This window comes from Tachysurus vachellii, chromosome 18, assembly GCF_030014155.1.
Source record: "Tachysurus vachellii isolate PV-2020 chromosome 18, HZAU_Pvac_v1, whole genome shotgun sequence".
Classification (NCBI taxonomy): domain Eukaryota; kingdom Metazoa; phylum Chordata; class Actinopteri; order Siluriformes; family Bagridae; genus Tachysurus; species Tachysurus vachellii.
The window spans coordinates 8,268,388-8,283,586 of NC_083477.1; the positions used below are offsets into that span (position 1 = coordinate 8,268,388).

Consider the following 15,199-nt stretch of genomic DNA (forward strand, 5'->3'; position numbering starts at 1 on the left):
AAGATTTTAATGACATTTCCAAATCTAGGCCTATGAATGACATTATTCCATATTTCTATTATTCAGTGTATGGAATATATCACATGAAGTCTTCTATTTTATGCAGTAATATAAGAGTTTTGTGTCTTTGTGCGTTAAAGATTAACCCATAATGGCACCAGTCCTTCAATAAAACATAGTTGTCTTCCGTGACATAATTTTATATCTTAGATAAGATACAGAATGTTGGTCCTGTTCAATATCTTGAATAGCCTTTTAAGCAATGCTTAATGTATTATGAGCTTGAGATTCTGTAAATATTGTCTTAAAAGGCTACTATTATGTTGGCACTATTTCTGCTGCTCGTTAACCAACTCACATCTGATTACATAATGGTATGGCTTTAAATCCAGTTAAAGTGAGGATTAGTTGTTAACAAGGGTTCTGTCTTCCCTGAACTGGCACTGGCTCCAGCACCTGCACCAACATTATGAATTGGTATCTACATAATCTCTTCAGTCAGAGGGCCGCAGCATGAGGGAGGTCAGGAGCAGAGGGTGGCGGGCTCTCAAGCCTGAAGGCAGACATGGGTTATGGGCAGCTGCGTGTCTGTAAAGACAGTGGGGAAACAACGTGGCAGGCACCACCATGGCTCTCCGATTACAGTACCTGTCTATAAAAACCACTCCTGCAGCAAGCATCTCTCTTGCTGTTGACCTCCCAGGGTCTCCTGAACCATGTGAAAGATCTGGGGCCTGCTTGACTTATTAGCTCACTTTTGATGTCTGCACCCAGTTAATGACTCATTCACCCAAAACAGACTGGACATCTACAGGGTGGCACATGAAGATTTGACCTGAAAGGTGTCAGCTTAAGGAAAAACAAAAAACATTTGCAGCATTCATCTTAGTTAACATAATTTATTGGTGAAATGCAGTATATTAAGAGTAGTTCATTCACAAGAAACACTATACCTATGTATTATAGCTAAAAAATATAAAATTAACCATATACCTATTGAACGATGTACAATACAGATTTCTGTTTGGTGGTGGCAGTCTTATAAGGACTGCAGCTCATTACACTGACTGAATTGAAACTACCTTTTAAAATTTCAGACACGCTAGATGACATTCAGGGGCTGCTGAAGGACTCAGAGGAAGTAAAGTCCAGGCTCTTATGTAGCTCCTGCAAAGGCTGTTTTATTGCGATTTCTTTACTGCATGGTGTGGTGCACGCCTTTTTTTTACTGTGCAGAGAGAAGTTTTAACAGTCAGGGAATAAGTATTAAGCGCCATATGAAAGATGCAGGTCTTTCTCAATGAGCTTCCTCTGATGTTGTTTACAAGATGCAGACCTTTTAAAGAGTTGCTTCCCTAACCACAGGAAGTCAGAATGCCCTCTGCTTAATTATTGTCAGGGTGCATGATTTTTACAGTGTCTTGATCATAATATAATACACCAAACAATTTTATGTTGGCATGTTTTTGAGTATAAAATATTCCTGTGCACCTTTCATTTTTCATAACTGCCATAATGCCTTTCTTATAATTTAGTTGATCATCTTAAATCATATAATTCAGTAACCTCTATGAATGACTCATTAATTCACCCACACTGAATCCGAAGGTATGTAAGGAATGCAGGTGTGGACCCACTACTGACTACTGGGAGTTGAGTACTTCCTCTAAACATTTATATGTCACTTTCTGCACCTTCCATTATGTAATGTTTATTTGTTCACAGCCATCAAGTCTTTTTCTTTGTACATTACTATAATTCGTCCTTTTCCAGTATAGAAAAAAACATGCTAGGGATTAATTCTGCACTCTGATTGTGATCTTTGGGCTTCATTTATAAATACGTGAGTACAAGATGTTCCTAAATCTCAGCAGTAGAATGTTAATCGTAACTAAACTTAAAATCTTTCACTCATGAGCAAACCCATTGACTCATTCCTGAGAACGCCCCCAAATAACCTTAAATGGTGGAATACAAGCAATGCAAATGGAAGGTTAAGTAATTAGTCATGGTAATTTCTTTTTAAATGGCAAGTGAATTCTGACACTGGAGTAAAAAGGAAAAAAATTAGGCAGAAATATGGGAATCGTAAAGTGCCATGGGTGTGCTAAATTTGTTAGATGACCTCGTCAACGGCGCATGACGCAGAAAGGAGACAATGCATTACGCAAAACTGGTTAGACTTATTATCCCATTTAAGAAAAACTTGATAATAAAACATAAATAACTTAATAAAAATACATTAAAAAAGGTTTTTGTCCAAAATTCCTGTTTTCTATCTATCTATCTATCTATCTATCTATCTATCTATCTATCTATCTATCTATCTATCTATCTGCAAAGATCAACGTACGTTTAGTATTTTTTAGTACCATAATAAAATACTTGTAATATTTATAACATTATATAAAACTTTAATAACTACTTTAATAGTTTTACTATTAAATATACTTTTATGTGCACGTTGCTTTAAATGCAAGAACAAATCCATGAATTTTAAGATCCAAACTGATATTTTTAAAAATGATGCTTCTCAACTCAAAAGGTTTGTGAAAAACTTTCTTATGGAAGTTATTTCAGAAAAACACTTATGATATTGGCCAGTAGGTGGCACGAGAGACACGAGCATTGAGGAAAACCATTCTTTTGCATGAGGTTCCATACGGTGAACATTTTAGCCACGCATGCACTTGAATTAGTTATTGAGTGTTTGAAATTTTTCTCTTTCTGTGATGCCTCTGACGAAGCTGTTGTTCATTTTGGAATTGTTCTTTCACAATGACATTTTGGCAAGATGTACTTGTTTTTTTTAAGATCTAAAATGTATAAAAACAGTGTTTTATTTCGCAAAGATGATGTTTTGACCTATTTTTGCTGTTTTAAAAAAAGAATTTAAGCAATACCTTTCATCACAGAACAAAAAAGCCTTAAGAACTTTATGTTTATGTTCTTTTTTTTGATGACTTGTAATTCTCTTTTTCTTTTTTAATTGTATTTGACATTTCCCTTATATTCTTGTTTGATTGCCATTTTTTTACTACTATGTTTCCTTTCTTTTTTTCCCCGTTCCTCTTTTTTCAGTTGCAGTGTTTTGATATTATGTCTGCTTGTCTAGATGTTGTGCACTACTTTCTGTTTCTCAAGCAATAAAAGAAAAAATAATAATTTTCACAGTGGTTATAGTGTATTGTTTTAGATAATTGCTTATCTAGGTATTAGTTATTATTTAGGTATTGAATCATATCTAACATTATGCTACAACATTCTTGCAAGTATAATTTTGATCATGTTCTTCCACAAGTTGATAGCAATAACATATTATTATTGGAAAGGTCTCACAATCCCCAGCCATTGTGTAATATAGTTCCTTATAGGAGTCATCATGAAGCATAATTAATTCTGTTGATTGCCGAGGCAAGGGAAGCATGAACGGAGAGTGAAACAGTAGCCTTTAGGACCTGTGCAGACTCTGTGTATGTGGAGGCCAATAAAAGTATAGCATGTCTCATTGGTAGGATAAGGGTGCAGACTGGCTGCTCTGTATTCAGGGCTAGTAGCATGCATAACTTAATGTGCCACATACACAACTGAGCTCCCCTGCTATTTAACTGCATGTGGTAATGACATGGTAGGCATTGTACTTTAAACTGCACAAACACACAACACTTATTAATACTTCTAACATAACATTACCAATAATATTTAGAATCACCTTTTGCTTTAAGAAAGCTAAATTGCAGTAACAGATCTGATTTTAGGAGACACTTGGACTATTTGGTCTAAAATTTGTCCTCACTGTTGTGAAAGCATTATCAACAGCTACTGTAACATTGAATTTAACTCTGCTAAAAAGGGTTCTAGCACTTCCTAATATGTGTTTATCTGGGATTTTGAATTATCCATCAGCGTGAACACATTTTCTAATTCATGTTATAATAAATAATTTGCTTTTGACATTACAACAGGAGTCTGGGGAAGGTCCTCTATTGTTTCAGGATTTCAAGGCCCCTGTGATTAATGTGAAGTTTGTAAAGCAATGATTTGTATTTGTTTTTGGAGAACGTGACATCCTTGCACAGAGCCCTGAACTCCACAATACAAGTATAATGCCAACATTGAGTCAGACCATATTACCTAATATCAGTGGCCAATCTCATTAATGCTCTGGAGGATGAATGGAAGCATATGGAGGGTTCTACAACAGCAGTAACTCTATATTAAAGCACATAACAATCAGTGCTGTAGCAATACAGTAGACATCACACAATATGCATGCTTTTGTAACTAGCCATTTTGAATATGTTGACTTCTAACAAATAATTTCTGTACTAAATAAGATAAAATGATTTATTATAATTTTTTTTATAAGCACAAACCATTAGCACTAAAAGTGTTTTAAGTGGGAACTAACGTATCTTGGACGGGAGGTGATCAGGCCTAAATGTGAAACCTTACACAAATCCTCTAGATAAGCAGTATTGCACATGTCTAGTGCCATATCAGAGAGGAGGATAAGTATTGTGTACAAAACAGTCTTTAGCATTATTCTAAAAGAGTACAGGTATAAAGAGTCACTGTGCAGGCTTAAAGTTGTGCTTAAAATTATAAGTTTTTGCATTGTCTTCTGTTACGATTAAGTTTTATAATACTTTTACATATTTAATATGTGACAAAAATAGAGAGAGAATAACAACATGTGATATTTATAGATATATGACATTTCAGGACAAATATTTAAAAATCACCATATTCAGAATTATTTATACCCGTTATATTACAATGCTTCAATAATCAATAGAAAAGCCATTGTTCTTAATGAAGGCCTGTAAATGCTTCTTCTAGTGCTCCACAAGATTTCTACAGGTCTACTGCATAATGTTTTCCCACTCTTCCTTCGCAAAAGCCTCCAGTTTTTGGAGATTGCAAGCCTTCCAAGCCCTGACCCGAATCTTCAACTCTTCACAAATTCTCAATTAGGTTCAGCTCAGTGCTCTGACTTTGCCACTCTTCTTCTTGAAACATTTTTTGACCACTTGCGCCGTATGCTTCGGTCATTAGCCTACTGGTATGTCCAATTCTCTGGCAGGTTGAGCTTGTGTGCTGACACCAGGTTTTCATCAAGAATCTTGAGATAGTCCTCATTTTTCATGACACCATCTATCTTAACAAGGTTACCACAAGGTCAAACATATGCAACATCCATATGTCCAAAGAGCTTCAGTTTAGTCTCATCTGACCAGAGGATGAATGACCAGATGTTTGGATCTCTCTCTAGGTAAACCCTTGCAAAGGCTATGTGCGCATCCTGGAGCCTCTGGTTAATGAGTGGTGTCTTTCTGGGGTGATGTAAATGGAGACCACCTCGATGCAGACTTTGCATAGATCTTGATACTGTCTCCCCTGCTTGGGTAAGGGTGTCTATTAGAACTTTGGTGGTGACAAGGGAATTGTTGTTTGCACTGTAGCAGATATTTCTAGCGATTCAAGAAGATACTTTTTTGCTTCCTGCTACGCCCATCCAGGTTTTTGACAGTGTTGAACATCTTGAAATTATTGATGATTCTCTGTGCGGTTGATACCAATTCAGTTGATACCAGTTCTTTTGAAATGGGATTGTAGCCTTTGCCTGCACTGTGGGCATAAACAACACGCAAACAAAGATCATGACTGAGTTCATTCTTCTTGGCCATGGTGACAATGACTCAGAATAATTAAAGCTCCCCCTCCTTAATTTTACTTTACAGAGCAGGTGTTAACATTTAACATTATTAGGGACTAAATTGATTAGTCCCAAATTGATGAAAGTGATTATAGTCACTGGAGTGTTAAACCATTTCACAAAAGAAGGAATTTTTTCTGAGATTGTGAATAGGCAATGCCTAATTTTGAAGAGGCTCAAAAGAGAATCTCTGGCCATATCTATTGGTATACAAATGAAGTTTAGATAACACATATGTGGGTTTGTGGATAGCAACTAATATATAGAATACAATGGAAGTTAAAAAAAATAAAAAGTATTGATTTGTCCAGGGGGCATGGTGGCTTAGTGGTTAGCATGTTTGCCTCACACCTCCAGGGTTGGGGGTTCGATTCCCGCCTTCGCCTTGTGTGTGTGGAGTTTGCATGTTCTCCCCGTGCCTCGGGGGTTTCCTCTGGGTACTCCGGTTTCCTCCCCTGATCCAAAGACATGCATGGTAGCTTGATTGGCATCTCTGGAAAATTGTCCGTAGTGTGTGATTGCGTGAGTGAATGAGAGTGTGTGTGTGCCCTGTGATGGGTTGGCACGCCGTGCAGGGTGTATCCTGCCTTGATGCCCGATGACGCCTGAGATAGGCACAGGCTCCCCGTGACCCGAGGTAGTTCGGATAAGCAGTAGAAAATGAATGAGAGTGAGTGAGTGATTTGTCCAAGGGGTAAGTATAATTAGGAGCATAACTGTATAGCCAAAGCTATGTGGACACCTTAGCCCGTATTCATAAAAATTCTAAGAATGATCTCCAAGAGCTTAAAAATTTCTAACTAGTAATCTTAATGAAAAAGTGATTCAGTACCAATCTCAGAGCAAATCTGATCAAGAAAAATACAAAAGCGTTATTATTTTAATGGTTGACCAATAGGAAAAATATACAGTGCCTTGCAAAAGTATTCATACCCACGGACTTTTTCACATTTTGACACGTTACAACCACAAACAAAAATGTATTTTATTAGGATTTTAGATAACACATAATTGTGAAGTGGAAGGAAAATGATAAATGGTGTCCACATTTTTTTTTACAAATAAATATCTGAAAATTTGTATTTGCATTTGTATTCAGCCCCACTGAGTCAATACTTTGTAGAACCACCTTTTGCTGCAATTACAGCTGCAAGTCTTTTGGGGTATGGCTCTACTAGCTTTGCATATCTAGAGAGTGAAATTTTTGCCCATTCTTCTTTGCAAAATTGCTCAAGCTCAGTCAGATTGGATGGCAAACGTTTTCAATTTTCAAGTCTCACCACAGATTCTCAATTGGATTTAGGTCTGGACTTTGACTGGGCCATTCTAACACATGAATATGCTTTGATCTAAACCACTCCATTGTAGCTCTGGCTGTATGTTTAGGGTCATTGTCTTGCTGGAAGGTGAACCTCCACCCCAGTCTCAAGTCTTTTGCAGACTCTAACAGGTTTTCATCTAAGATTGCCCTGTATTTGGCTCCACCCATCTTCCCATCAACTCTGACCAGCTTCCCTGTCCCTGCTGGAGAAAAGCATCCCCACAACATGATGCTGCCACCACCATGTTTCACGGTGGGGATGGTGTGTTCAGGGTGATGTGCAGTGTTAGGTTTCCGCCACACATAACGTTTTGAATTTTGGCCAAAAAGTTACATTTTGGTCTCATCTGACCAGAGCACCTTCTTCCACATGCTTGCCGTGTCCCCCACATTTCTTGTCGCCTAACTTCAAATGGGATTTCTTATGGCTTTCTTTCAACAATGCCTTTCTTCTTGCCACTCTTTCATAAAGACCAGATTTGTGGAGTGCACGACTAATAGCTGTCCTGTGGACAGATTCTCCCACCTGAGCTGTGGATCTCTGCAGCTCCTCCAGAGTTACCATGGGCCTGTTGGCTGTTTCTCTGATTAAGGCTCTCCTTGCACGGCCTGTCAGTTTAGGTGGACGGCCATGTCTCGGTAGGCTTGCAGTTGTGCCATACTCTTTCCATTTCCGGATGATGGATTGTACAATGCTCCGTGAGATGTTCAAGGGTTGGGATATTAATTTATAACCTAACCCTGCTTTAAACTTCTCCACAACTTTATCCCTCACCTGTCTGGTGTGTTCTTTGGTCTTCATGATGCTGTTTGTTCACTAATGTTCTCTAACACACTTCTGAGGGCTTCACAGAACAGCTGTATTTATACTGAGATTAAATTACACACAGGTGCACACTATTTACTAATTAGGTGACTTCTGAAGGCAGTTGGTTTCACTGGATTTTAGTTAGGAGTATCGGAGTAAAGGGGGCTGAATACAAATGCACACCACACTTTTTCAGATATTTATTTGTAAAAAAATTTGGACACCATTTATAATTTTCTTTCCACTTCACAATTATGTGCCGCTTTCTTTCGGTCTATTTCATAAAATCCCAATAAAATAAATTTTTCTTTGTGGTTGTCAACCACAAATGTCAAAATGTGGAAAGGTTCAGTGGGTATGAATACTTTTGCAAGGCACTGTAGGTTGAACACTAAACAAATAGAAGCACTTTTAAAATATGTTCTATTATAAGCGTTAAATTTGTCTCCCTGTGTTAAGATATTTGAGGCTACATCATGTGGGGATTATGTTTGTGACCTATCATATTAGAGAAGTGCTAACATCTATACAAATGTAATAAATGTAATATAAATGTAAGTGTAAACATCTCCGAAACAGCGCAGAAATGTCATAGCATCAAATCAAATCATTTCTGTGGCTACGGCATGTCTATGGATTTCGGCACTGTTATATATATATATATATATGTATATATATATATATATATATATATATATATATATATATATATATATATATATATATATATATATACATATATATATATGTATATATATACGTATATATATATACATATACATATATATATATATATATATATATATATATATATATATATATATATATATATATATATATGTATATATATATATATGTATGTATATATGTATGTATGTACACTATGTTTTGATGTTAAACACTTTTTGACCTTAAGAACTCTTTTAAAAGTTTAGAATGCTTTTAAATAACCTTTATCTTTAAAAGGATGTTCTCTTTAATTTGGAGGGGAAAGGCCCACATTTCTAAGAATTTTCTAAGAATTTTCTTAGAAACTAGTACGTCACTAGTATTAATTCTTGAGCCCTGATCATTATATCCATATGTGCTCCTCCACTCTTCTGGAAAGACTTTCCAGTAGGTTGTGGGTCTGGTGAATTGAACATTTAACCATAAGAACTTTAGTGAAATTGAGCTTGGGGCAAGATGCACAAGTTCTTTCACACCAACCTACTGTAGGTAAACAATCTATTTATGGACTTCACACTGTGAATGGGGGATTAGAATACTGGAACATTTTTGCCCTAGGCTGCTTAGTAATTCTACAGCATGCAAAGACCTTCTAGACAACTGTAGAACTCCCACATTGTGGCAGCAGTTTTTCGGCATGACCAAATATGTGAATATGGTGAGGTGTTCATATATTTTTGGTCATATTCTGAATGTGCTGCTAGTAATCGTGTTGTTTGTACATGATTTAGTAACTAACACTGTACTGTCTAATTTGACCTAGGGTATGAGTGGTTACATTAAACAATTCTATTGATTCAGTGACAGTAAGGACACATTCATATGCATTACAGGATACATAGACATTCTCTGGCTGTCTGTAATGAATATACAATGACTGTCTACTTTAAAAGGAACACATGTACACCTGCTCATTTATGTAGTTATCCACATTGCACATTGTTGTTTTATGCACATTGCATAAAACAACATTGTTCACAACAAACATCAAAATGAGAAAAGTGTGTTTCATACTGTAGCATGGTAGCTGCCAGACGGGCTGGTATTTTGGAGAATCCAAAAGAGATTTTTAAACACAGCAGTCTGTAGAGTTTACACAGAATGGTGCCAAAAAAGTTACGCAAAGGAATGTTCTGTTTGGTGAAATACTCAAACCACCCGATCTGCACCAACAACAGTGCCACAAATAAAGTCACAGAGAAATGCAATGATTTTATGCACTGTGTCAATGCCATATGACTGCTGGATAACAGCATAAATGAGCAGGTGTACAGGTGTTCTTATTAAAGTAGACAATGAGTGTATCTATCTGTCTCTAAATATATATATACATAGTATTTTATATAGAGACATAAAAACATTACACATCATATTTGTGTAAAATATACCATTCAAATACATTCTGAATGTATGCTATCAGAAATAATTCTTTAAAGCGAGGACATGTGGCTGATTTAGGACTCATGTCAACAAGACCATCTCTTAAGTCCCTCAGGGCCAGGGCTGCCTTAGCAGCAGGATGTTGTAAATATCGCACTGTGGTGTTATCTAGACAAAAGAGAAGCTTTTACTGCATTTAATTCACCCTCTCACTTGCACTAGAAACAAGACTTTTTACAGTCAGTACCAATAGTCAAAATTCTCACAACATACTTGAAGAAAAATCTTTTTTACTGTCAGTTCCCACCCATTAGCTGTGCTACTGCAGATGTCACCTGTTGAGCTATTGTTTATCTTAGATAAGAGAATGTTGTAAACACTACAGGTAATAAAAGATAATATGTGTCTGTTTTCATGTATCAAATATGAGTGTAAATGAAAAGCAGATATTCTGCAACAGCAAGTGACAACATGCATCTATGTATGTATGCATATGCAGCAAAAACATTACCATGTGTTTAACTGGAGATACCATGCAAAAGCAAAATTGCATTATTTTAGCATGTGGAACATTTAACATTATGTATTTATTCTTTAGCTCGGTGAAATTCTTTTATTTTTTATTTCTTCTGGCTGCCACTCTTTTAATGAGAAATAGACATCAAAGACAAGTCAGATATTAAGCAACTAACCCACTTGAGCTTGGATTAAATCATATACCTTATTTTCTAAATCTTTACAATCAGATAAACTTGGTGACCATTAAAAGGAATATAAGTCAAACACAATCTACCCAACCAAAGAGGCTCATTTTAGCCTACCTACAGAGGAATCAGCTCCCATGAATTATAACCCACCTGCAACAGGTGGAGCTCAAGTAAGAAAAAACACCTGGACGATGGCTGGTGCTCTAATCCATATTACTTTCTGTGTGATGTGTTAGTAGTTTGGTACTTAGCTATTACAATTTGAATTGCTTTGTCTATTTTATGGCAAAATGTGTCCAGGCTCCATTCTGGAATGACTATGGCATTATATGTGTAGTTCCATATTGTGGCTGTGCAAAGATTTGAGAGTTGAAATACATTTGTGTCTAAGTGAATAAAGCTCTTGACATATGATTTTGACTTAGCATTAAATAAAGCACAGAACCTAGCTTTGGGGATTTGTGGTCTCAGACTGTCCACCTCCTGTTTTGTCTGGTTGGTCCCTTTATTAAGGCATGTTGCACCGTGCTATATTGGATTATGTGTAGCATGAGCTATAATGACAGGATTAGTGTGGTGTGGTATGGTGTCTGTAATTTTGAAAAGTGTCTCTTTTCAGTCTGAGTTGATGAGCTAGAATGAAGAATACATTAAAACACATTAAAAAGATTTACTATAGATCTTCTATAGATTTTTTAGAGAAATGTATTATTAAAGAAATATCTGACATGGACATCATATTTAATCAAGATGACTATGTTCATTCATTTATTTTGTCTTCAGTAACCTCTTTATCCTAAGGCAAAATTAGAGTGTAACAGAGAAATTTCCCCATTGTAGGACGAATAAAGGTATATCTTATCTTATCTTATCTTATCTTATCTTATCTTATCTTATCTTATCTTAATGGAGCTGGAGTCTGTCCTGTCAACACTAGCCACAATACAAGAACTGAACCTGGATTGAAGGATAGTCCACCCATTCACTCATTTACACCTGGAGGAAATAGAACCACCAATTTAATAAGTGGGGAGTTTTTGGGAGGTGGCAATAAAACACAGAATGCAGAAACCCAGATCTAGACTGGAAGAGCTTGTCAAAAGTTCACAACCAGAGATTAACCCAAGCTCAGGATCAAAAAGAGGTCCATAGAGCTGAGGGGTGGCAATATTATGCCACTGTACTAACCAAGAAAATCTAGATTTTCCCTTTTACATTATACATTTTATATTTGAGATAAAAATAATAAAGAAATTAAGAAATTGTTTCATAAATATTTTAATAGTCTTGTTTGTCATAGAACATTTTATGAAATTAATATATTTACACTAGTAATTTTATGACAGCAATTTGGAGCAGCAATGTTTTAAATGACAAGAAAAAAACAAATCATTACTTTTTAGGTCTAAAAACATTCTTCATTAAAACTAAAATAGGTTCATAATAGTTAAGTCTGTGTTTTTTTTTTAACATTTCATTAATCCATTTATTGTGCAGTTGATTCCTGAGGAATCATCTTTCCCCCTGAAAATTGGCCTTTATCTAACCTTAAACCAATACATGTCTACTCAAGAATGAGTAATACATAAGGCTTACTATTAAATAAAGCAATTTCTTCACTGGGGCAAATGTATTTCTTCTCTACAATCTAATAGTGCAACTGAGGGTTCTGAGCTACTAGGTAGACTCAACCCCAAACCAGCTCCAATCCTAGCTTTGTGTACTTGTTCTGGTGGAGACCAGTGAAGACAGTAAGGGCAGGGACATGTTTTAGGATGCTGCATTGTGGGCAATGGAGGGTAGAGGACTGGAGAATGAAGCCCAGCAATCCTAGCGTAGGGTGAGTGTGGAAGTAATACAGTGTTCATTGGTCTCACACATCCTGCACTGTAGGGACTAGACAGACCAGTGAGATTTGGCATACCCAGATGAGAGTAAAGTTGCAGGGGAATGTGGGGCAGCAGTGGGTATGGCAGCCCTGTCACTGTCTGGCTCACCATAAAAGCACACAGAGTTGGGTCCAATGGGTGAGGCCAGCTCAGACTGTGGCGCTGTCGCTTATCCTTCATTCTTCTGTTTTGGAACCAGACCTGCAATTACATGGAGGAATGAATCTCATCTCTTCAGCCTCCATTCAAGCACATGAGTGATCTCGGACCTAGCTAATAGGTCATATAGTTCATTTTCATAGAACAAATCTTTTAGAATACAAAACAAATTGTCCATTTGGGTGATTTTATTTTCACTATCGAATACCTTTATGGTAGTTTCTGGGAGGTTAAGGGCCGCCCCCAGTTCGCATCGTCTGGCTCGTGACACATAACTCTCTTTGCAATACTCCTTTTCGAGGCACGCGAGCTGCTCCCGTGTGAACGCTGTCCGGTGCCGCCGACTCTGGTCCATACCGTTTAGCAGGGCCATACGCGTGCACGATTCCTCCTCCCCATTGTCACTATCAGCATGAGAAATGGAAGAGACTGGGGACTCTCTGCCCTCTGCCACTGAAAAATAAAAACAAGTAAAGAAGACTGTAATAACGGAATTATTTTATTTTCAGCTATATGTATAGACTAGAATATTCACGATTATATAACCAGAGTATTGGCTTTAACGGGTAAAAAGTCGAGGTCTTATTAGTCTTTGATGTAAGAGACATTGCATGCACATAACATGTAGTCCGTTCTGAGAAACCCAGTTTGGTTTCACCGATTACCAGCTCAAAAGAGCTCTTTTGCTAACTCAAAAGTAGAGTTTCCGAATGACTAGCAGTAGCCTACATCGTATTTAAGACAATCCGAAAATTATTTGTTGATTAACTTAGAAAAGTTGACAAAAAATGTCAACCAGCTTGATCAGCTCGGCCTGTGTTTTGACTTGGACTGGATTTGTTCAGCTGGGGTGTAATATCTGGACTCCAAGTACATTGTACAGTAATATCTAAACTGCATGCGTAGTTTTACAGTATATTTACATTAAAATGATACCTACTGATTGAGATCATGTCATTGAATCCAGCAAAGATTGCTGGCAACCATTAAAAAAACCCCGTCCTTAGCTACTGAGGTCCATACCACGTGAAATAGTTCACTTACACATTGTCTTCGATGGATTCCCGAATGAACTTCTGTACAGAACTAAGGAGATATTAATCCAGATAGCTCAATTCCGAAGTGGTTCCAAATTAGTTTTTTTGTCATTACAGTGCCTAATTTAGCAAGTAGTACTTGTTGCGCTCCACATCACGGAAAGTACCCTTGTAGACCCGAGCCAAGTTTGTTTTAAAAGGTGAACGATTGAGAACGATTGTTTTGTTGCGTGTGACCACCCCTCCCTTTATCTGTGCTCTCTCTCCGCCTGTCCTGTCTTCCACCTAATGAGAGACGCGCTTCAATCCGCCGCGGCGCCGCTTGGTCGCGCGGACAAGAGGAGGTGTAACATTTTCTTTGGTCTCCGACCTGCCTTTGTACTTTTGTTATGGAGAATTACGTTCGACCTCCCTTTGCTTACTGTCACAGTTGCTTCCCCGGAGAGAGAGGCCAACTGTGATTGTTCGCAGCGTTTGATGTTTATAATTTTGGAAGTCAGTCATTAGAATCCTAATGTCCGCGTGGCTGGGGAGGCATAAAATCTATGTGTTTAGCATGACAGATAGGGTACATGAATGGGATATATGAATTGTAATTAATAAAGCTGCAAAGAAACAAATGAACATTTAAACACATTCAACATAAAAATGAATTAAAATTGTTAGTTAATTTCCGTGCAATAGCTCTTTCTTTATATTGCAAAATCAGACTTGGAGGTCATGTGACCTAAGTTTTCAGTAAATTTGAATGAGGGAATTGAGATTTCCAGCCAGTACTTCTTGTTGTACAGTTGATGTTTGTTTTTTTTTGGAAGACTGCTAGTTCATTAAAATTCTCTCACGTTGAACCCCTGGATAATCAGTTGGCCTTTCTTTGGTTTTGCAGACATATCAATGCAATAAAGTACGAATGGGAATAAAACAATACAAATTATTATCAAGAATGGAGGTTTTCTTATATGCGTGCTATTGCATTGGGCATAGCATCAAACAACATTTTGAAAAACTCTGATGATTGTTACCAGATTTTGCTGAAATGCTTTTTCATTATACTGAAGCTCATTAAATGCCCTCACGTTTTGAGGCTCTTATAATTATAATAATAATTAAGACAGAAAGACATTCATTACAATATGTACATACTGGATTTATTGTTTTAGAAATACTTTAATGCTTTCTTATATTTGTAGCTGCTACCATAGGTGTTCTCAGTTGTTCACGGACGTCTGTGTTATTAAGATTATATTGGCTGACAGTCTGGAAAGATTGAATAAGATCAGTCATAAACAATAATTTTTATATATTTTAAGTCTCGTAAGATAGGAAGCGCTTTTGTCTTAGAAATGTATCTCTCATTATAGCCTGCAATTGGTTCCGTCTCTAAATGAAAGTATATATCTAACCTCTAACCGCTTCACTTAACTTGGCAGTGAGTCGACCATGCCAAGCA

General features: G+C 36.9%; 1 protein-coding gene across 1 annotated transcript; it reads right to left on the minus strand.

Annotated features, from left to right (window-relative positions):
• Positions 1–12,244: 12,244 nt before the first annotated feature.
• eve1 (even-skipped-like1) lies at positions 12,245–13,794 on the minus strand. The gene is made up of 3 exons (XM_060893224.1): positions 13,757–13,794; positions 12,921–13,165; positions 12,245–12,754 (listed from the first exon to the last, which is right to left on the minus strand). The coding sequence occupies exons 1-3, from the start codon at positions 13,758–13,760 to the stop codon at positions 12,281–12,283; spliced, it is 723 nt and encodes a 240-aa protein (XP_060749207.1). The 5' UTR covers positions 13,761–13,794; the 3' UTR covers positions 12,245–12,280.
• Positions 13,795–15,199: the final 1,405 nt, after the last annotated feature.